At 43.1% G+C, this 24,005-nt stretch overlaps 1 protein-coding gene across 1 annotated transcript in view; it reads left to right on the top strand.

Moving 5' to 3' along the window:
- LOC110529233 (MAM domain-containing glycosylphosphatidylinositol anchor protein 2) overlaps positions 1-23,102 on the top strand; it is a 355,390-nt gene extending 332,288 nt beyond the window's left edge. Inside the window, exons 15-18 of the mRNA XM_036985374.2 lie at positions 8,353-8,514; positions 19,874-20,004; positions 20,161-20,260; positions 21,607-23,102. Coding sequence (XP_036841269.2) covers positions 8,353-8,514; positions 19,874-20,004; positions 20,161-20,260; positions 21,607-21,695 — 482 coding nt within the window. The 3' untranslated portion in view covers positions 21,696-23,102. The remainder of the gene's footprint in view (positions 1-8,352; positions 8,515-19,873; positions 20,005-20,160; positions 20,261-21,606) is intronic.
- Positions 23,103-24,005: the final 903 nt, after the last annotated feature.

The following is a 24,005-nucleotide window of genomic DNA, read 5'->3' on the forward strand; positions in this document are numbered from 1 at the left end:
ATATAACTTTATGATCAGTAAGAATTGATGGTTCAATTGATACCTTCACAACAGAATTATCTAATGAATTAGAAATCAACCAGATGTCAATTATTGACTGTCTGGACATGTCCTTGTTACTCCAAGTGAATTCCTTTTTATCAGGATATTTAGATCTCCAAATATCGACTAATCCAAGACCAAGACATAGATTATTAAACTCAGGATTAACTATGCTGGATCTGTTAGGAGGGGGATATCTGTCAAGCATCACATTAGATACAGAATTAAAAACTCCAAATAAGATAATTTTGATATCCTGAAATACACCTATAACTCTATTAATTTCTTCTTCAAATTCTTGAAATAATATCCTGTTGTTTTGTTTGTTGTTGGATGCATAAATATTCCCTAATAAAAACATTTCACTGTTGAAATTTACTGTTAAAATTAACCAACGTCCAGAGTGGTGAGTCTTGCTACTGATGACCTTCCCTTTAAATGCACCTCTTAAAACTGCTACACCTGCAGAGTGGTTGTTGCCATATGACTACCAGATATCGTTACCCCATTGATTTTTCAAAAAAGATGGATCGGAAGAACAAGCATGAGTCTCTTGTAAAAAGTAAAAGTCTGCATTAAACCGTTTGCAATACAGGAAAATAGCCATACGCTTGAGTAAATTACGAATACCCCTGACATTAATTGAACAGAGATAAAGACATAAACTTCAACCAACAACCTTGTTATGCTAATATAAGCTTTTTCTAAGGATATGTAACTCAAAAGGATTTCCATCCCATTATGAACTTCTTAGGGCTGAAATCCCGTTAACGGGATGATATGACAACAGCCAGCCAAAATTCAAAACAACAGAAATCTCATAATTAAAATTCCTCAAACATACGTGTATCTTATACCATTTTAAAGGTAATCTTGTTGTTAATCCCACCACAGTGTCCGATTTCAAATAGGCTTTACGGCGAAAGCACCACAAACGATTATGTTAGGTCACCACCAAGCCACAGAAAAACAGCTATTTTCCAGCCAAAGAGAGGAGTCACAAAAAGCACAAATAGAGATCAAATTAATCACTAACCTTTGATGATCTTCATCAGATGACACTCATAGGACTTCATGTTACTCAATACATGTATGTTTTGTTTGATAAAGTTCATATTTATATTAAAAAAATCTGAGTTTACATTGGCGTGTAACGTTCACTAGTTCCAAAAACAACCAGTGATTTTGCATAGCCACATCGATTCAACAGAAATACTCATCATAAATGTAGATGATAATACAAGTCATACACATGGAATTATAGATATACTTCTCCTTAATGCAACCGCTGTGTCAGATTTCAAAAAAACTTTACGGAAAAAGCAAACCATGCAATAATCTGAGACAGCGCTCAGAAAATTTATCAAAGTAGCCGCCATGTTGGAGTCAACAGAAACCAGAAATGACATGATAAATATTCCCTTACCTTTGATGATCTTCATCAGAATGCACTCCCAGGAATCGCAGTTCCACAATAAATGCTTGATTTGTTCAATGATGTCCGTTATTTATGTCCAAGTATCTACTTTTGTTAGAGTTAGGTACACATATCTAACTTCAAAAATGTATATTACAGGTCGAAGAAACATTTCAAACTAAGTATAGAATCAATCATTATGATGTTTTTATCATAAATCTTCAATAAAGTTCCAACCGGAGAATTCCTTTGTGTCTACAGAAGCAACGGAACGCAAGTCAATATCATGTGGAATGCACGTGACAAGGAAATGGCTCTCTGCCAGTAAGCTGACTCGTTTAGCTCTTATTCAGTCCCACAACACAGAAGAAGCCTCATTCAAGTTTCTAAAGACAGTTAACATCTAGTGGAAGCCCTAGGAGGTGCAACTTAATTCATATCCCAATGTGAATTCAATAGGGCCTGGGTTGAAAATATACCAACCTCAGATTTCTCACTTCCTGTTTGGATTTCTTCTCAGGTTTTTGCCTGCCATATGAGTTATGTTATACTCACAGACATCATTCAAACAGTTTTAGAAACTTCAGAGTGTTTTCTATCCAATATTACTAATAATATGCATATATTAGCAACTGAGATTGAGAAGCAGGCCGTTTATTCTGGGCACCTTTCATCCAAGCTACTCAATACTGCCCCTGCAGCCATAAGAAGTTAACCTCTCCAACAGAAAAAAAACAACAAATATTGGTCATAAAGTCACCAAAGTATTCTCACCCCCACAAGGGGGAGACATTGTGTAAACTTTACAATAAGCAGTTATTCACCTAAAGTTAGTGTTTAGTTTACCAGTTCTCAGGTCAGCCTTTTCTCATTCAAGTGTTTGTGTACATTTTTATAATAAAAGGCTGCTTTTCACCTGGTAATCAGTTTTTTGGCCTGACAGTTCTGTCCGAGTTAGACTCTGGCTCTCACTCAAATGTTCTGATTTGGCCGCATTTCTTTCCCATCGATGATCACTCTTGCACCGATAAAAAATTCAGTTTTCCCTGCCTTTCGAGCTGCAGCCACCATCGGCCACAGTTTCTCACTTTTCACTTTGTCTGCTGAGGTCAGATCCTCTGTGAACCTCAATTTTAGCTTGATGAGAAATTCACAATTCTTCACTCGCCTCCAAAGAAGATCCCGTGTAGATCTGTTGGTGAACCGGATCATGGTTGTCCTCTGTCTCCTGTCTTGATCCCTAAGTCTTCCCAAACGATGGACGATGTCTACATTTTCCTGAAGTTTGGCTTTTGATTCGGGAATGACAGCTCCACAGATGTCAACAACTCTGCATTTGATGTCCTCACCAGCCTGCTCTGGAATTCCATGGAGCCTCAGGTTCCACCTGCGCTGGTATCTCTCTGCCTCGTTCACCTTTTGCTCGAGTTCAGCCACCTTATTTTCATTTTCCTGGCAGATAACTTCTTCATGTCACTTTTGAGGGTTTTCACTTCTCCAAAGATAAGTCAACAGATTTTTTAATGGCCTCAATTTTCATCGTATTCTCCCTAACCATGACCTCCAAGCCATTTGCCCTTTCATCTATCTTCGCTGTCAAAAGCATTACAATACTGTTTTGCATCTCAAGAAGTGACATACCTTCTTGGCCTCTCATCTTTTTCCCCTGGGGCTTGACTGGAGTGCCGGGGTCGTAAGGTAAAGGCCTGAGCTGGGGGCTGGAGGGGCGCAAGTTGTGAACATTTTTGTCCGTGCTCACCACATTTTCATCACCCATTGCAGTATTCCCCCCCCCCCCCCCCCCCCCCCCCTCACAGTTACATTCTGAAGAGTATGATTTTGGGTACTATCTTTTGTGGTTAATTGTCCATCTGACGATCTCTCCATTTCTTTCCTTTTGGTTCTGGTCGTGGCAGTTTCCATGTACGTTCGACAAGCTATTTTTTGAGCTAGCTAGCTTATCAGGCTATCTAGTGTTGTCGCCAACTTAGTTTTAGAGGTGAATAACTTGCAGAAAGTAATCAATTACTTTGGTAAATAAACTAAACCATATTCATACGGGGTTTTAGGACCGTAGAAATAACCCAATGGTCATAATTGTGTTAATGAAATCCAATAATTCCTTCAGCAACCAAAACAAATTATCTGCACTGACCGCCATCTTGCTCCCCTGAACAACTTGAACTTTGAACACCACAGCAGAAGCTTCGCTATTCGCCATCTTCCAAGTTATCTTGTTGTTTACTTGAAGAGATCTAGCTATGAAAACTCGCAGCACAACTCTTCCAATGCATTGTGGCTATGAAATTTCTGAAAAATGTGCAGCAAATTCTATTAGATAAAAAGCCAAAATGAGAATAACATCCTGGCATTTAAAGCATACTAGATTTTATAAAAATTCACATATACAGTGTCGTTGGTGGGCGGAAGCAACGTATCTGCTTTAGTTTTTGAGATGATCTGTCTCTGGTGAGGGAGGAGCTGGTTTTTGCATATTGTGTATATGTAACAGTATAACTTTAGACCGTCCCCTCGCCCATACCCGGGCGCGAACCAGGGACCCTCTGCACACATCAACAACAGTCACCCACGAAGCATCGTTACCCATCGCTCCACAAAAGCCGCGGCCCTTGCAGAGCAAGGGGAACTACTACTTCAAGGTCTCAGAGCAAGTGACGTCACCGATTGAAACGCTATTTAGCGCGCACCACCGCTAACTAAGCTAGCTGTTTCACATCCATTACATATATTTATTTATTCCTTGCATTTTTTCATGTTCGTTACACTAGCTGGACAGGCAAACGCTGTCAAGTACTAAACAGCAAACCAATCAAAACGTATGTACTATCCAGTTACCATCTCTGCTGATCACGTCTGCCAATTCTCTGTATCTAAGGTACTAAACACAACTAGTGACAGCTTGAGAGAAATCTCCCTCCGACAAACTGCTATGGATAAAGTTTTTATTTTTATTTTTTTATATTTGTAATCTATTTAGTTATAGAAATATGATCCCGTTGATGCAAGCTGTAAAATAACTCCTATCTTAGAATGCAACAACTTTATCAATTCAGCTAGCTAGCTTCAACAAGTAGACCTGTTGCTATAGGACAAGTATTGTGAAGCTAATGCAGTCATCAAGGCAGGACTCACTCATTTCATTCATACTGACAAATAAGAAATGACACATTACCCCTGTCAATAGGCCTAGTTAGCTACAGATTGTACACCATATAATGTGATATAACCAAAGATTGCTGGTATCCATTACTGGACGTTACAGGTTTGCCTATACAAAACGCCACCATAGATTATTTAACAAACCTGGTATTGGCAATGCTCTCTTCGTTTCGATTCTGGAAAAAAGTGATCTTAAAGTAGAGTAGGATGCAGAACAGCCTGCCTCTGTCCTTTATCCTAGTGGCTGTACATTTTTAGTCTGTCGAGATGTTCATTTCTAGCTCATAAACTACAATCCACTCTCAATTTTGTCTCCCATAATCTATTCAGCTCTCCTCTCCAGTGTCCTGCTCCATGAGATCAACCAAGTGATATTCACCAAGCATGTGCTCAACTAATTCCCTCACCTATGAGGAGAACCATCATACTGCAATTTGAACTAGCCCTAACATCACTATGAGACATTGAGACCACATATGCATTTGCCTGTGGTCTTTTCTTTGTGGGTTTTTGTCTTATACGGTCTACACAGTCTAGTGCATTTTAGAGTTGAAGAGCACTAACTACAGATACACATGCTTGGTAGAGCATCTCAAAGACCAAATTCAATATAGAATCAGTCTGAGGAGGTGAGAAACAGATTATGTTTTAACTAGTGTAACATGCGGCGATGAGAATTCTAGTGTCCCCATCAGGAGCCCAGGCTTTTGTCATAGATGGTAGAGTTCTCATCTCTGGGCTATGCATTCTGCTGAAGCACTTCTTTCTCTCTACATCCATTGGCTACAATGGTGACCAGGGTGGGATCCTTCCGATACACCTATGGGGCCTGGGCACACAAATGCTCCTAGAGGAGGGGAATACAGAAGCATGTGTTGATGACAGTTCTACTGCCTCCATTAGAGGCTCAGGCTTTTGGCATAGATGGTAAAGAGCTCATTTCCGGACTGCAGCGTTGTGTGATTGTGCCCCCCACGGCACCTCTTTCTCTATATACATAGATTAGTAGGTTACACTATATTTAGACACTGCCTGAGACACCTTTTGATATTTGTCTCCATACTCAATAAATGGTGAAACACTAAATGTGATGGTGTTCTTTGTTCAAATGTACAGTATGCGTGAAACGTATATTATGGAAAACATGTTTCACACTCAGCCATAGCTCGTAGTAGAATAATGGATTGGCAAGAATTTGGCACCGTCAAATTTTCGAAGGTTAGTAGGAAAGTTTGGCTTGTCTTTTAAACCTCTTAAATATATTCCCTGAAAATGTAGTATTTGAAACGTAAAACATTCATTTCCCAACTGCTTCTTCTATAATCCTGCAGACTCTTTATCATTCTCCATACCTTTATATTCCAATGCATCCAACGTTATGCAGGCCTACCATGGTATTGGGCAGCTACTGACATTTGAGAACTCATCTGGTTTACAAAACAAACTCAAGCCATCTTATTGCAGAGCACATTGTATACATTTTGCCCAGCTGTTTTTAGAGAAGATTAAATTTCTAGGTATGCTATATGTGTAGGATATGCTGTGTTGGCTAATATGCCTATTCTATGCAAAGTATTTGATTTCATGTTTCTTTAAGCCTGCAACTAGTTACTTGAAATTAGTCATATAATCATTCCAAAACATGATTCAAAAATGTAATTCAACAGGCAAATTTACATTTACAGTAGCTGGCTAGGATAGTCAACAGAGTTACCTCTTCATGTGATCAATACAATTTGTATTGCATGCTGCAAATTTCAAGTGCACTCAAAAACAGATATTTATCTTATTTCAGTCTTTGGGAGCTCATCACACAAATACAGAAATCAGCTCGAGTTTTAATAAGAGCAGACAGAGTGTTGAAATTTACTTTTTATGATAATGTGCCATAATGTGAAGAATTGAATGTGCCAACATTTTTATAGTCATCATAAGAATGTTTTACTGTCATATACAAAAAATCAGCACCTCCCTTGAAGGGGATTGATTCGGCCCACCACCTAATACTGTAAGACGTTCTATTTTTGCATACAGAGAATGTGTCATGTGAAATTGCATTGTTACCCGCTATTCGTTGCATCCCCATATCTAATTAATCAGCTTTTGTCAAAACCGAAATGAGTATGACATCTGGTCATTTTTAGTATACTCGATTTTCAAAATGTCACATACCCATACTTGTGAAAACTTTATAGTATTCAGACATGGCATCTCAATTATACTCCTCGCGTCTTCTCTCCATCTCGAAACCCATTGGAAGAGAAGGTCAGAGGGGAGGGACCTCTGGCTTTCTCATCCAATTGGTTTTGAGAAGGAGGTGAGGAGAGAGGAGTATGCAATTGAGATGCTCCCTTTCTCTCCCAGATAGGCTATAACAAACACACCTCTCCCCACCTGTTCGCCACTTCCTTCATTCCTACATTCTCGGGCACTCTTTTTAGTCCACAATAGAGAGCAATAGTAATGACGTCTTTTTGTAGGCACTAACTCTGCCATGGCTCGTTGGTCAAAGTCTTTGGGGAAATGAATAGGTCTTGTGGAGTGTTTTTGGATAAACGGCGAATATAAGGTCTGTGGTAAACACAGGCTTAGGATATCTTATATGTTTTGTTCTATGAGATAGTCTTCATCAGCCAATGTCCCTTTTGAATCATTTGTAAAGCATTTATGTAATAAAAACAAGCACATAAAGGCTTTATAATACATACAGGTAATGTTAACTGACGGATATTATCTCATAGATCAAAATGTATAAGATTTCCTAAGCCTGTGTTAACCTCAGATCTAATTTTCAGTGGTTTATCCCCCAAAAAACATTTCCCCCATAGGAATGTCTGACAAACCAGAGGTAACCCATTTCTGTTTTTCAGGGATATCCTAAACAGACCGAAACCATTTGTGCATATATTATGGTCCTTTTCATCTTTGGCAAGGTTTTTTTTGGCTGTTCGTGCACAGAAAAATTTTTCTCGATGCAAGACGGATTCTTCAATGAAGTGTTTGTTGCCATTCAACGATAGAAGACTCATTTTTTCCACTTGAGAAATACTCCACTAAACATCTTAGTTAGATGTGAAATTGCGCAACTGAGATCTCCTCTACAAAAACTATTCTGATTATATTGTTGAATGACAAATAATGGCTATGACGTCTCAAGATGGACAAATAGTATGCGAGCACACTCATTCGGCTAGGCGCCAGTCGAACCGAAGCCAGTGGAAGCCTTTAGATCGACATATACACACCCTGTTTTCTGTCCCACTGGGCCAAGATAATACTATGCTACAGACTCCAAATACACTGACAGAGATGCCAAAATACGCTTGTAGGGAACGACTGTGTTGGCTGGATACAAGGTTGTCTTTTATGTGGTGAGGGTCCACTGAGTGAGCTTCATTGAGGACACCTGCTGTCGGGTGTGGAGTTATTAGGGAAAGGGTGTTGAAAATGATTGACTTGACTGAACATAGACAGAGATATATAATGTGTGGCTTTAGTTCACCAACAAACAGGCATGCTTACTGTACATTAGCTTGGTGAATGGGACCTACCCACATGCAGTGTTACATAAGTGTAGAACAAAGTTGACTACACGTTCTGTCAATTTGCTACTATCTCCTAGGAGAGCATGCCTGTTTTACATTAACCGCACCGTATACAGAACACCAATATATACAACACCCGGGAGTAATCTTTGACATTTGGCACTACAGGTTTCTACATGTACATCGAGACGTCCCGGCCTCGGAAGGAGGGTGAGGTGGCGAGGCTGGTCAGTCCCTTCTTCAACGTGGTGCCCAAGAACCCATATGGCATCGCCAACCCCCCGGCATACTGCTTCAGTTTCTTCTTCCACATGTACGGCAAACACATTGGTAAGAAGGACATCTGTCTTTTTCCCTCCAACACAAAACATACAGAAACAAACTAAGGACATGTTCCTGTTACCGATTATATTAATTCTCTGTATTCTCTCCTCAATACATTAATCATAAGAGCTTCCCTCTAGCGGGGCGGCAGGTAGCCGAGTGGTTAGCAACCGAAAGGTTGCTGGATCAAATCCCCGAGCTGACAAGGTAAAATTTGTCGTTCTACCCCTGAACAAGGCAGTTAACTCACTGTTCCCCAGTAGGCCATCATAGTAAATAAGAATTTGTTCTTAACTGACTTGCCTAGTTAAAAATAAAAAAACATTTAGTGACTTCTATTGAGACTTTGTTTCTAGTCTCATAGCAACATGTTGTAATCATCCGTATTAGATCAATTATGAGATCCTTTATTTTGCTTGATGGGTCTATTTCGAAATGCACTATCTAGGGCAAAGCAAACGTTAGCTCGTATACAGGTTGCTACACGTGACGTGGTCAGCATGTTATTTGGGAAAACACGTTCTGAATCAGATAGCCTATTCTAAAGTCTTTGTCTAAATGTAACATCTATTCAAAACAGTGACCAAAAGTTTAGTTCCTAACCTGTCATAACTCCTACCTGGCTTTTCAATTTGTTGTCATGCCAAACAACACCAACCTTAGAATTAGAATAAGCATTCTATGTATTAGATTCAACAGTTCACCCAATTGTATTGAGCTAATACTGTTAGTCAAATTGTGATGTTGGTTTGAAAAATCACAACTAGATTTTTTGCCCATATCATGCAGCCCCAAACATTTGGTGGCACAGAAAGAAAGGAAAAGGGATATCTTCTTCATGATATGTGCTTCAAAAGTAAGTAGGATTCATATACTGTAGGTCCAATGTAGGCTATATCTCAATCAATTTTTAAAAAATCAATTTTTCTGGTGCTCCTAAATTGTATGTGATGCTCCTGACTTTTAAAAAAAAATTAGGAGCACCAGTGCTACCAATTAAATGTTTTAATTAAGAGCCCTGACCACAGTATTTTGGTTTATTATTGTTTTCTTATAAACTGTGGTGTGGTTTCAGAGAGCAAGCGTTTATCTGAAAGCATCCCTGTCTACAACCATTTCCTCTCTCCCAGTGAATAGGCACTCTGCTACTAATGCTCTGCTCCCAGACTCTCCTCACACTTGTCCCAATCTGTGTGTGTGTGTGTGTGTGTGTGTGTGTGTGTGTGTGTGCGTGCCTACGTGTGAGTCGAGAGTAAGATTGGATATCTGGCAGTGAAGCCAGCTAGTACCAGCAAGTATCCTCAGCTTGTACACTCCAGTGTGTGTGTGTATAACTCCACGGTGAAGACTATCAGTCCACCAGAGAATAGTATACAGTACTACAGCAGCTTAGAAACAGCAGGGGAGGGAGGAAGGGAATATGACTAAAGATGTCCCTGGTCTCCCCTCTACTGATAATAGCGTAGGGTACCTCACCTCTTGCATTACCTTCTCATTGTCTCTGAGTGTCGCCAAGATAGACTGCAGAAATAAATGTGTTTGCTGTGAAGAGCTCTAAAGCGAATGCTATCGCTGTGAAAGACAACTGCTGGTGAAACAACATTGCCCTGCACCAATCACTTAAGGGAGGGAACTGAAACTGAGGGACCAAGGTAGCTACTGTACCATCCATCTGACAAAGGGCTGAGCTAGAGATAGCATCAAGATGAGCGATGTGGTTGATTTAGCTACAGACATATGCGCGTACACACACACACAGTGCATTAAGAAAATATTCAGACCCCTTGACTTTTTCCACATTTTGTTATGTTGTTACAGCCTTATTCTAAAATTGATTAAATAGTTTTTCCCCCTCATCAATATACATGCAATACCCCATAATGACAAAGCAAAAACAGGTTTAGAATTTTTTACAAATGTATAAAAATACAAAAAACGGATATCACATTTACATAAAGTACCAGTCAAAAGTTTGGACACCTACTGATTCAAGGGTTTTCCTTATTTGTACTATTTTCTACATTGTACAATAATAGTGAAGACATCAAAACTAGGAAATTACACATATGGAATCATGTAGTAACCAAAAATATATGTTATATTTGAGATTCTTCAAAGCACAGTAGCCACCCTTTGCCTTGATGACAGCTTTGCACACTCAATGCTTTTCCAAGGAGTTCCTTCACTCTGTGGTCCATCTCATCCCAAACCATCTCAATTGGGTTGAGGTCGGATGATTGTGGAGGCCAGGTCATCTGATAGAGCACTCCATCACTCTCCGTCTTGGTTAAATTAACCCTTAGACAGTCTGGAGGTGTGTTGGGTCATTGTCCTGTTGAAAAACAAATGATAGTCCCACTAAGTGCAAACCAGATGGGGTGGTGTATCGCTGCAGAATGCTGTAGTAGCCATGCTAATTAAGTGTGCCGTGAATTCTAAATAACTCACAGACAGTGTCACCGGTAAAGTACCCCACACCATCACACCTCCTCCTCCATGCTTCACGATGGGAACCACACATGCAGAAGTCATCTGTTCTCCTACGGCGGTTGGAACAAAAACATCTACAATTTGGACTCATCAGACCTAAGAACAGATTTCCACCGGTCTAATGTCCATGGCTTGTGTTTCTTGGGCCAAGCAAGTCTCTTCCTCTTATTGGTGTCCTTTAGTACTGGTTTCTTTGCAGCAATTCTACCATGAAGGCCTGATTCACGCAGTCTCCTCTGAACTGTTGATGTTGATATGTGTCTGTTACTTGAACTCTGTGAAGCATTTATTTGAGCTGCAATTTCTGAGGTTGGTAACTCTATTGAACTTATCCTCTGCACCAGAGGTAACTCTGGGTCTTCCTTCCTTTCCTCATAGCGCTTGATGGTTTCTGGGACTGCACTTGAAGACACTTTAAAAGTTCTTGAAATTTTCCACATTGACCGACTTTAATGTCTGTAAGTAATGATGTACTGTCATTTCTCTTTGCTTATCTGAGCTGTTCTTGCCATAATATGGACTTAGCACTATTTGGTAAAAGATCATCTTCTGTACACCACCCCTACCTTGTCACAACACAACTGATTGGCTCAAACGCAGGAAGGAAAGAAATCCCACAAATTCACAGAAGCTGGTTGAGAGAATGCCAAGAGTGTGCAAAGCTGTCAAGGCACAAGGCTTGGAAAATATGGTGGACCCCTGGAGAGGTTAAAATGCAGAGAAGAGGAGAGGTAGGGGGTAACGATTCTTGACAGTAATGTTAAGTCCTCGGTAGTCAATGCACGGTCTTGTCCTTCTTCTTCACAAAGAAAAACCCTGCGCCGGCAGGAGATGCAGACGGACGGCCCCAGTGGCCAGAGACTCCTCTATGTACTCCTCCATAGCATTGGTCTCTGGTCCGGACAGAGAATACAACCGACCCCGAGGTGGTGTAGTGCCTAGGAGAAGGTCAATGGCACAATAATAAGGACGGTGGGAATAGCAAAGACATCCACAGTCTTGCTAACATTCTGAGGAGGACAACTTGGGGAAGGCTGTGCTGCTTGAAGGCAGTGGGAATGGCAAAAAGGACTCTAACCCAGGATGGAGCCTGTGGTCCAGTCAATCACAGGATTGTTCTTTTGTAGCCAGGAAAATCCCAAAACAACCAGAACATGGGGAGATTCAATGAAGAGGAACTGTATGGTCTCACTGTGGTCACCAGAAACCTGTAATTGAACGGGCACGGTACTATGGATGACTTCCCCTATAGAGCGGCCATCCAGTGCCCTAGCATCCAAGGGAACAGAGAGAGGCTGAGTGGGAATACCAAGCTCCAAAGCAATAGTGACATCCATAAAACTTTCATCAGCCCCAGAGTCAATGAGCACTCGGAGAGACTTAGATTGGTCTCCCCACAGCACAAGCACAAAAAAAGGTGTGTGGGTGATGGGAATTAGGGAACTCCCAGTCTGACTCACCATAGTGATGTTACCCACTAGAGACAAGGGTTTCCTAATAGGGCAGGTAGCTATAAAATGTCCTGCCCCTCCACAGTACAGACAACAGTTACTGTTCATCCTGCGTGAGCGTTCCCCAACTGATAACCTAGCTCTTCCCAACTGCATAGGCTCAGGAGTATCCAACTCACCCATCGTAGATTCATGAGAGGGCTCGGGTGGCTTCGAATCCTCTCGGAAGAGCTGCCTTCGGAAACCTCCGGATTCCCTTGAAGGTGAACGAGCTATAGTGTGCCCGAGACCAGACCTCCTCTCACTCTTGCATTCCCTTAGGCCATCAGTTTTAATGGTTTTGGCAATAAGGGAGTCAAGAGCCACCTCCAATTACCAAGCAGATAGCTCATCCTTTACCTCCTCAGATAATCGATGCAAAAAAAGATTCCAGGCACTCTCGGCGGCCAACGTGCGAAAATCAACCGCATAGTCTACCACACTACCGGAGTTTTGACGTAAGTCAAGCAGTTTACTGGCCACCTTTCTCCCGGAAACCGGAGATTCAAATACCTTTCTCACTTCTGCCATGAATTCCTCCAGATGACCACAATTGGCAGATTATTGCTCCCAAACTGCCATAGCCCTGGAGAGCGCCCTTCCCAACATTAGCGTAATAATATACGCTATCTTTGATCTGTCTGAAGGAAATGAAGATGGCTGTAGCTCAAAAATAAGCGAGCACTGAGAAAGAACCCTGCCAGGTACCAAGATTCCCTGAATATTGCTCCGGAGGAGGTAAGCGGGGTTCTCGGGGAGCCAGGATAGGCTATACAAACTCACCACAGATAGGGGAAAATTACTGGGTGATTGGGATTTTTCAGAGGTGGCAGGCAGCCTCTGAGCTAACTCCCTGATTTGCTCCATAATAGCCTTTAACCCTTGGTCGTGGCATTCCGTCAAGGACCTGAGCCCTTCCAAAAGGCCCTGTACCAACTCCTCATGTCTCCTAATGGTGGCTCCCTGCAGGGAGACAATGTGGCAGAGCTGGTCCAAGTCTGCTGGGTCTGTCATGGCCAGTTCGTACTATCAAGGCACAAGACAAGACACAGATGCAGACACAGAGGGCAGATGGTTGGAGTCTTACAATGTTTATTAATCCAAAGGGGTAGGCAAGAGAATGGTTGTGGACAGAAATAGATCAGAGTCCAGGAGGTACAGAGTGGCAGACAGGCAGGCAGGTGTGTACAAAGTCCAGAAACAGGCAAGGGTCAAAACCAGGAGGACTAGAAAAAGGGGAATGCAAAAAGCAAGAGAACGGGGAAAACGCTGGTTGACTTGGAAACATACAAGACGAACTGGCACAGAGAGACAGGAAACACAGGGATAAATACACTGGGGGAAATCAGCGACACCTGGAGGGGGCGGAGACAATCACAAGGACAGGTGAAACAGATCAGGGTGTGACATCATCAAGGAAAAGTTGGCTACTTTGAAGAATCTCAAATATAACATATATTTTGATTTGTTTAACACTTTTGGTTACTACTTAACACTTTTGGTTACTACATGATTTCATGTACAGTGAATTGTACAGTGAATTTGCAAAAAAAAAGTTTTTTAACTGTTTTTGCTTTTGTCATTATGTTGTATTGTGTGTAGATTGATGAGGGGAGAAAAAAATTGATCCATTTTAGAATAAGGCTGTACCATAACAATGTGGAAAAAAGTCAAGGGCTCTGAAAACTTTCCAAATTCACTGTACAAACACACACACACACACACACACACACACACACACACACACACACACACCTTCCCTGTGGAGAGCGGTATGCTTACCCTACCCTAGTGGAATGGACATGTGGGGATGGCCATGTGGTGTTGGCTCCAAACATCTGGAGTGTGGTAGGAAGGGGGAGAGAGAGAGGAAAGGAGGTGGGCAAGGGGGGTCAGTGTGGAGATGAGAGATCCTCCAACGCTCGGCCGAGGTTGAGTAGGCCGAGACATTTCCAATTTGCTCAGATTGATCGCCAGCCAAGCCCCACGCTCCATCTCCTCCATCCACCCCTCACCCGTCTGTGTTGTAGCTCAGGCCCATAGCCCAGGCCAAGGCCTGTTATGATGAATGGGCCGAATGTCAAGGGCTGGAGACACACTCAGACATTTCCTCCCTCCGCCTTGTTGCTAGTATATCTCTCTCTCTCGCTCTCTCTCTCTCTCTCGCTCTCGCTCTCTCTCTCTCTCTCTCTCTCTGAGAGGAATTCTATTCTCTCTGCTGGTAAGGAATGTGGAATGTTTGTTTGGAACATTTGGAATCCACAACCCAGGAAATGTTGAGCTAAATGTTGTACTTACTGCCACTGATTAAATATTAGGAGTTTCCAACCAACGTTCCTTGTATGTTACTCGCACTAACACGCTCCATTGGCCAAGTGGAGCCGTTCACACCCTTGTTGCATTGATATTTAGCCTACATGTAAGGCTTTATCACAACAGATCCATAGGAACAGACATTCACTCTCGAAAAGTGGGTATTTGTGTTACCTTGACTGTTGTTCTGTGTGTTGTTCCCAGTGACTCGAGTTGTGCCTCTGCTCTGTAGATCAGCGGTTTAGCGGTTCAGATTTACTCCGAGTTAGTTCGCTCACCCTCAATTTAGAGAGTGTGGTGGCAGAAAGAGAGGCTCAGAGATTAGAGAGAGAACGTGTGAAAGAGAAAAAGGGAGAGCGAGGCTCTCCAAATTTTGCAAACTGTCCGTTGGCTAGCTACCTGGGAGAAGGTCAAAACTAATTACTGAAGCACACTTCAAAGTTTGCCTTTGCAGCTGTTGTCACGTTTGTTTACACGATTAAGTCCCAGAGTACACACACACACACACACACACACACATACTGTACACACACACACACACACACCAAAGAGTCTCTTTTATGTGGAGCTTTGCAACGTGGCCAGGGGATCAGGCCTGTTTCATTCATTGGTGCTCACTCCTCTGTAGCTCAGTTCAGTGTGGTTCTTGCAATGACAGGATAGTGGGATCGATTCCTGCTACCACCCATACTTGAAACAGATCAAAAATCGTCTGCTGAATGGCATATTTTATTAGCTAGGAGTACTAATTCTATATGTGCTCTGTGTAGCTTTCTATAGAGCTGAGCGCTCTCTGGGTGGATGTAATGGGAAGTGTCCAGTAGTTATAGAGGATTTAATCCTACCCTGTATTAAACTGTTTATCCCTTTGGGGTTCACTGCTGTGAGTCCATAGAAAAGGGATTCTCCCAAATAGAATTCTTAGGAGTGGACAGATGGAGAATTAATTGAAAGATCCTTTTCCTCCTTTTCTTCAGAATACCGCTTTAATACCGCCTTATACACTACATTCAGTTCTGCGACGTCAGTAAGGAATATTGCGGCGCATTTGCTCATCTGTATTATATAGGCTGTACTCGCGACTATTGGAAAGAAAGAAGACACAGGCATTACTTCAACGTTTCTTCAACATATTAGTCTGCAACAGCTCCAAATACACGGACAGATAGTACAGAATAGGCTTGTAGGGAATGCAGGAGTTGGCTGGAGAGCTGCATCCGTAACACACACGCACCTACAGTACAGGAGACATCACTACACTACCTACAGTACATTACAGTGCAGGAAGTTCAAAGACACTGTCAGCCAGGCTGACACCAGCTCAGCCAGATCCCTGCCCTCTCTCATGTAAACACTTCGACATACCCTCCCCTTTCTCTCCTCTGCCATGTAAAACGCCTCAACACACCCTCTCTCCTTTTAAATATCAAAATAGGGTCACGGGCCAAAACAGTTTGGGAACCCTTGCCATACAGGAAGCTGATGAGGAAGCTAATAGACAAAAGGACAGGATGTATAGCTCTCTCTCTCTCTCTCTCTCTCTCTCTCTCTCTCTCTCTCTCTCTCTCTCTCTCTCTCTCTCTCTCTCTCTCTCTCTCTCTCTCTCTCTCTCTCTCTCTCTCTCTCTCTCTCTCTCTCTCTCTCTCTCTCTCTCTCTCTCTCTCTCTCTCTCAGAAGTATACATAGTGGCCTGTATGTTGATGAGGCACCTCTCTTTCTCACTCTTTCTGTCTCACTCTTTCTGTCTCTTTATCTCTCTCTCTCTCTCTCTCTCCCCTGCTCTCTCGCTCACTTTCTTTGACTTAAACAAGGCCTCCGAGTAGCAGTCCTGCTGTGTTTCAAGAGAAACCTTGTGTGGAGAAAGCACGTCTCTTTGGCCTACTACAAGTAGGCCTACTGCAAACAGGATGCATGTTTTGGAATATTTGTATCCTGTACAGGCTTTTCACTGTGTCAATTGGGTTAGTATTGTGGAGTAACCTACAGTGTTGTTGATCTATCCTCAGTTTTATATCACAACCATTAAACTCTGTACATTTTTTAAGTCACCATTTACCTCATGGTGAAATCCCTGAATGGTTTCCGTTCTCTCCAGCAACTGAGTTAGGAAGAACGCCTGTATCTTATTAGTGACTGGGTGTATGGATACACCATCTAAACTGTAATTATTCACTTCACCATGCTCAAAGGGATATTCAAGGTCTGCTTTTTGAATAGGTGCCCTTCTTTGCAAGGCATTGAATATGTGTTTGAAATGTACTGCTCGACTGAGAGACCTTACAGATAATTGTATCTGTGGGATACAGAGTGTCATTCAAACATCATGTTAAACACTTATTATTGCACACAAAGTCCATGCAACTTATTATGTGACTTGTTAAGCAAATGTTTACTGAATTTAGGCTTGCCATAACAAAGGGGTTGAATACTTATTTACTCAAGACATTTCCGCTTTTTGTAACAATCTCTAAAAACATAATTCCACTTTTGATATTATGGGGTATTGTGCGTAGGCCATCAAATCAAATTTAAATTCAGGCTGTAACACAACAACAAAAAATGTAAAAGTCAACGGGTGTGAATCATTTCTGATGGCACTTGGTGTGCTCGGTCAAACGCTCAATAAAGAGGAGTTGGGAGTTTAGGAAGCAGTCAAATGTATTGCCTCCTTGTTATGAGTAAAGAGAATTATTGTAAAAAAAAACTTTTCAATCATTTGTACATGTTGAAAACAGGTTCAAATGAGCAGCAACAGTTTTTTATAACTAAATAGAACTCAACTGAACATTACAGGTGCAGATTATTCCTTCATGCATCTATCAGATCAACAGCGTCGTTGTGTTTTGGTACACCAGATGTACATTAATTTCCAATGGAACGCTGCATTTGCCTCGCAGCATAGCATTGCAGAGGCAGTCACAGTGCGTTCTGTGTGGATATATACATTGGATGTATCCAACGTTTGCATCAACATGTATGGTAGATACAAGGGATACTGAGGATGCATCTCAGCCATGCTCAAGGTCCTAAATGGAGACCAGACTCAACAGCCTTGGTTTCTCAAATGATTGCCTCGCCTGGTTTACCAATTACTTCTCTGATCGAGTTCAGTGTGTCAAATCGGAGGGCTTATTGTCCGGACCTCTGGCAGTCTCTATGGGGGTGCCACAGGGTTCAATTCTCGGGCCGACTCTCTTCTCTGAATACTTCAATGATGTCACTCTTGCCTCTGGTGATTCTCTGATCCACCTCTACGCAGACGACACCATTCTGTATACTTCTGGCCCTTCTTTGGACACTGTGTTAACTAACCTCCAAGACGAGCTTCAATGCCATACAACTCTCCTTCCGTGGCCTCCAACTGATCTTAAATGCAAGTATAACTAAATGCATGCTCTTCAACCGATCACACCTGCCCGCCCGTCCAGCATCACTACTCTGAACGGCTCTGACTTAGAATATGTGGATAACTACAAATACCCAGGTGTATGGTTAGACTGTAAACTCTCCTTACAGACTCACATTAAGCATGTCCAATCCAAAATTAAATCTAGAATCGGCTTCCTATTTCGCAACCAAGCATCCTTCACTCATGCTGCCAAACATACCCTCGTAAAACTGACCATCCTACCGATCCTCGACTTTGGCGATTTATTTACAAAATAACCTTCAACACTCTACTCAACAAATTGGATGCAGTCTATCACAGTGCCATCCGCTGGCCCTCGATTCACTCTCGTCGCCAAACCCACTGGCTCCAGGTCATCTACAAGTCTCTGCTAGGTAAAGCCCGCCTTATCTCAGCTCCCTGGTTACCATAGCAGCACCCACTTGTAGCACGCGCTCCAGCAGGTATATCTCACTGGTCACCCCCAAAGCCAATTTATCCTTTGGCCGCCTTTCCTTCCAGTTCTCTGCTGCCAATGACTGGAACGAACTGCAAAAATCACTGAAGCTGGAGACTCATATCTCCCTCACTAGCTTTAAACACCAGCTGTCAGAGCAGCTCACAGATCACTGCACCTGCACATAGGCAATCTGTAAACAGCCCATCCAACTACCTCATCCCCATACTGTATTTATTTATTTATCTTGCTCCTTTGCACCCCAGTATCTCTACTTGCACATTCATCTTCTGCACATCTACCATTCCAGTGTTTAATTGCTATATTGTAATTACTTCGCCACCATGGCCTATTTATTGCCTTAACTCCCTTATCTTACCCCATTTGCACTCACTGTATATAGTTTTTGTTTTCTTTTTTTTCTACTATATTATTGACTGTATGTTTTGTTTATTCCATGTGTAACTCTGTGTTGTTGTTAATGTCGAACTACTATGCTTTATCTTGGCCAGGTCGCAGTTGCAAATGAGAACTTGTTCTCAACTAGCCTACCTGGTTAAATAAAGGTGTGGGGGGGGGGGGGGATAATAATAAAGATAGTAGATACATGCGTTCAGTATAGCTGCAAAGCTACACAAAATGGTATGCAATGACGCTGTCGATCGGATTGAGGTGTCATAGTGTTAAAAGCTTCGTGTACACAGGTCGAACGCAAAGACTCGGTTACTCTACTAGTCTGGACTAGCATTAAACAAGGTTAAGATCACCAGCAGAGGAAAGTCACCCCTGTGGGCCGTGCTGTGGGTTTAATTGTGGTGTAGAAGATGGGACTAGCAAAAAGGTTGTGGGTTCGATTCACTTGAGATAAAAGTGTCTGCTGAATGACAATAATCATATTGAATATCGGTCGGTCGATGTTACTTTAAGTTAAGGGTAGGCCTAAGCATCTGTTGAAAAAACAATATTCTGATTACTGTGATATAGAATCGGTAAAAGCCCTTGAGCTGATTATTGGCAGCATTTGACCTTTTGAACCTTTCTGACTGTGTCTGGCCATATCTGATCGTGTTGTCTTTTTCCTTTAGGGACCCTGAAAAGCTCGCTGCAATATTACATTATGGATGATGCTTATTGCCAATGTTTGACCAGATCTGACCCTAACCGCGTTTGACCGTCTCTGATCGCTTTTGACCATGTGTGACCATGTGGCCTCTTTCTAATCTGTAGGGACCCTAAACGCTTTCCTGAGACAGAAGGGTCAGACAGCGGCCGAGGGGCCCGCGTGGTCGCTGAGCGGTAACCAAGGCGACCGCTGGAAACAGGCCAAAGTCAGCATCCACCCAAACGCGTCTTTCCAGGTGAGTAAGATTGGCCATGTGATTGAATGATTGTGGGATTGGACGATTCAGGAGTCAGTAATGAGACGAATCCGAACTTAAAGTCTATGCCTATAATCGCAATATCTCTCTCTCTCTCTCTCTCTCCCTCTCTCGCTCTTTTTTTCCCCACCTCAGGTGGTGCTGGAGGGTATCCGAGGTCCGGGCATCGAGGGGGACATCGCAATCGATGACGTCACCCTTGAGGAGGGAGAGTGTCGAGATCTACCCCCCATTAGTAAGCACAAAAACACAGCTGGAGGAGTTTATCCCTAATTGCTGATCTATGGATAGTTGAATGTTTAACACCCTGATGGATAAGATAAGGATTTGGGAGAGGGTAAGCTCCTTTTAGAAATGTGACTATGGTTGCTTCTAGAGGCAGAACCAAGGTCAGTTCTGAAGTCAGTTAGGATTTGGGGGTAGATAGATTAATCTGATTGTAATCTGTGCTCTCTGTCTGCCTATGAGGAGGAGCACATCTACCTGGCAGCAAGCCTCTCTCTAGTAATAAAAAAAATAAAAAAAACCTGTGGGTGTTGCCATAGCAACGGGGCCGTAATCACATGAATGATAGCAGTCCAGACGGAACGGAGTGACAGAACGAGAGACAGACCGCAGGGGAGTGGAGCGCCGTAATTGCGGAATGAGGGGAACAAACCGAGAGAGTAAGGGAAAATAGGAAAACGGGCCTGCAATTGACGAGGCGGCCATATTGGCAAGTTAGGAAGGGGAGGACTATGTTCCTCACAGCAGGAGGGAGAGGATCTCTGGTTAAAGATTGGTTCTAAATGGAGCTGTTACACACACATACACCGTTCTTTTTTCTTTGTTGTTTTGTCCTTTTCATTTTCCGTTTTCGTCTTTTTCCCCCATCTGGTTTCATTTACACAGAAAATTGAAAAACGGGCGATAAACTTGTTAGTTTGAATTTTCTTTTAGATTACAGATTGAAGGGTGCTTGATTGTTTTTATATGAATTTAATAAAGGGTAACACGTAGGTACAGTTGTTCCCGACCTCTCTAATGTGACATTGCTTTTTCATCAAACGAATACATTCATAACAATGCAGCTATGAATATGATTTTGAGCATAGGCTGGTCACTCTTTCATCTACATCTACCATGTAAAACAGAACAAATGTACAATGTCAAGCATATCTCCAGGAAGAATATCTGAATAAACTAAAGTAAACGAAACACTCTCCAGTCATTACACTTCCGAGGCCAACAGATCCAATGGAAGTCATTTCAGACAGTGTGTCTGCAGTGAATCTGGTGCCATTATCCTTCAGATCAGTTTAATCACTTCATTAGTAGTTAAAGAGTTAGTCACCCAGGTCGGGGACCATCTCTAACTCTCTCCCTACCTATGGGATTTACCATCGCTCACCGTGAATCTTACATGATCCTCACTGCCGCCGTGGAAAAGGCATGCGTTTTAATCAAATGTATTGTTTTGACTTCGCCTGGATATTGTTTCACGAGATATTTTGGGGAGGAAATTCAAAAATTGGGATTTCAGGGTCAGGATGACATCAACTGTTGTTAAATGTCTTCTAATTCTGTCTCTGCCCCCTTTAGATCTCAGATCCTCAGCCCCGCCAACGTCCGCCCATATATGGCCGCTGAGTGTCACCTTGGCGATGACCTTCCTGTGGGGTCGAAGGTGACCCTGCCCTGCGTCGTCTGGCGGAGTCGAACGGGTCCGACCTGGCCTCGGCACCGACCTCGACCCTGGCGCCTGTGTTCTTGTACCCTCAGCATCCAATCACCAAAGATTCAAGCAAGGCGGCAGCGAGGTGTTCCAAACACAGACCACCACGAGGGCCCAAAAAATACCACATAAATAGTAATAAAAGAAGATTCGCAATTTTTTTTTAAGAGACAACTTTTACAGAAAATTGCTCCCCAATCGCAGGATTGTGAGCACTTTTACGAGCGCAAAGCAAAGCCAGGTGTTGTGACGCCTGGACTTTAGTGGGAGTGTTCACTATCGCATTGGGATAACTATTTGTAAAGCACAAGGACAATTTTGCCAGTCAATTAGGAAAGTTAAATAGAAAGGTGTGGAGGAATTGAGAAATTGGTGACTTTTTGAAGAACAAAATTATTTTTTCTGGGCTTAACAAAACACATGGAATCAAAGCTTTTCTGTGTTTTATCTTATCCTCATTGAGTTGCACCTGCTGCGCATCATGGACACTTTTCTCTCTGCCCAGTCACCCTCACCTGACCTCCACACCTTGACATGTCTCTCTCTCGGCTTGGTGCTGTACTGTAGAAAACAGAAACTCGGACAATGTTTAGTTATCCATCCCAGTTCCCTCTCCCCTCTTGCCCGGTAGCTGCCTAAGTATTTCACAACACTGTGCTCACTAGTCCAAGGTGTCTGAGACCAGGAAGGCATGCACAAGGTATGTGGGGCAGAGAGGAGGAGATGGGTAGTTGAGAGAGTTGAAGAAGGGTAGGTCAGACTGACTGACGTCCAAGGCAATGTGGAAGGCAGTGGCATAGTGGATGAGAAAAGTAGAGGATAGAGACCAGAGGGGAAGGAGTGGAGAGTAGGAGTATGGAGACCAGAGGGGAAGGAGTGGAGAGGAGGAGTAGAGGATGGAGACCAGAGGGGGAGGAGTGTTGAGGAGGGATATGGAGACCAGAGGGGAAGGAGTGGAGAGGAGTAATATGGAGACCAGAGGGGAAGGAGTGGAGAGGAGGAGTAGAGGATGGAGACCAGAGGGGAAGGAAGGAGTGGAGAGGAGGAGTAGAGGATTGAGACCAGAAGGGAAGGAGTGAAGAGGAGGAGTATGGAGACCAGAGGGGAAGCAGTGGAGAGGAGGAATATGGAGACCAGAGGGGAAGGAGTGGAGAGGAGGAGTAGAGTATGGAGACCAGAGGGGGAGGAGTGTTGAGGAGGGATATGGAGACCAGAGGGGAAGGAGTGGAGAGGAGGAGTAGAGGATTGAGACCAGAAGGGAAGGAGTGAAGAGGAGGAGTATGGAGACCCGAGGGGAAGCAGTGGAGAGGAGGAGTAGAGTATGGAGACCAGAGGGGAAGGAAGGAGTGGAGGATTGAGACCAGAAGGGAAGGAGTGAAGAGGAGGAGTATGGAGACCAGAGGGGAAGGGGTGAAGAGGAGGAATATGGAGACCAGAGTCAAAGGAGTGTTGAGGAGGAGTAGAGGATTGAGACCAGAAGGGAAGGAGTGTTGAGGAGGAGTAGAGGATTGAGACCAGAAGGGAAGGAGTGTTGAGGAGGAGTAGAGGATTGAGACCAGAGGGGAAGGAGTGTTGAGGAGGAGTAGAGGATTAAGACCAGAAGGGAAGGAGTGTTGAGGAGGAGTAGAGGATTGAGACCAGAGTCGAAGGAGTGTTGAGGAGGAGTAGAGGATTGAGACCAGAGTCGAAGGAGTGTTGAGGAGGAGTAGAGGATTGAGACCAGAGTCGAAGGAGTGTTGAGGAGGAGTAGAGTATTGAGACCAGAGTCGAAGGAGTGTTGAGGAGGAGTAGAGGATTGAGACCAGAGTCGAAGGAGTGTTGAGGAGGAGTAGAGGATTGAGACCAGAGTCGAAGGAGTGTTGAGGAGGAGTAGAGGATTGAGACCAGTCGAATGAGTGTTGAGGAGGAGTAGAGGATTGAGACCAGAGTCGAAGGAGTGTTGAGGAGGAGTAGAGGATTGAGACCAGAGTCGAAGGAGTGTTGAAGAGGAGTATGGAGACCAGAGGGGAAGGGGTGGAGAGGAGGAATATGGAGACCAGAGGGGAAGGAGTGGAGAGGAGGAGTAGAGGATGGAGACCAGAAGGGAAGGAGTGGAGAGGAGGAGTAGAGGATGGAGACCAGAGGGGAAGGAGTGGAGAGGAGGAATATGGAGACCAGAGGGGAAGGGGTGAAGAGGAGGAATATGGAGACCAGAGTCAAAGGAGTGTTGAGGAGGAGTAGAGGATTGAGACCAGAAGGGAAGGAGTGTTGAGGAGGAGTAGAGGAT

The sequence above is a fragment of the Oncorhynchus mykiss genome, chromosome 8 (genome assembly GCF_057628025.1).
Source record: "Oncorhynchus mykiss isolate SJ-2025 chromosome 8, ASM5762802v1, whole genome shotgun sequence".
In the NCBI taxonomy this organism is placed as follows: Eukaryota; Metazoa; Chordata; class Actinopteri; order Salmoniformes; family Salmonidae; genus Oncorhynchus; species Oncorhynchus mykiss.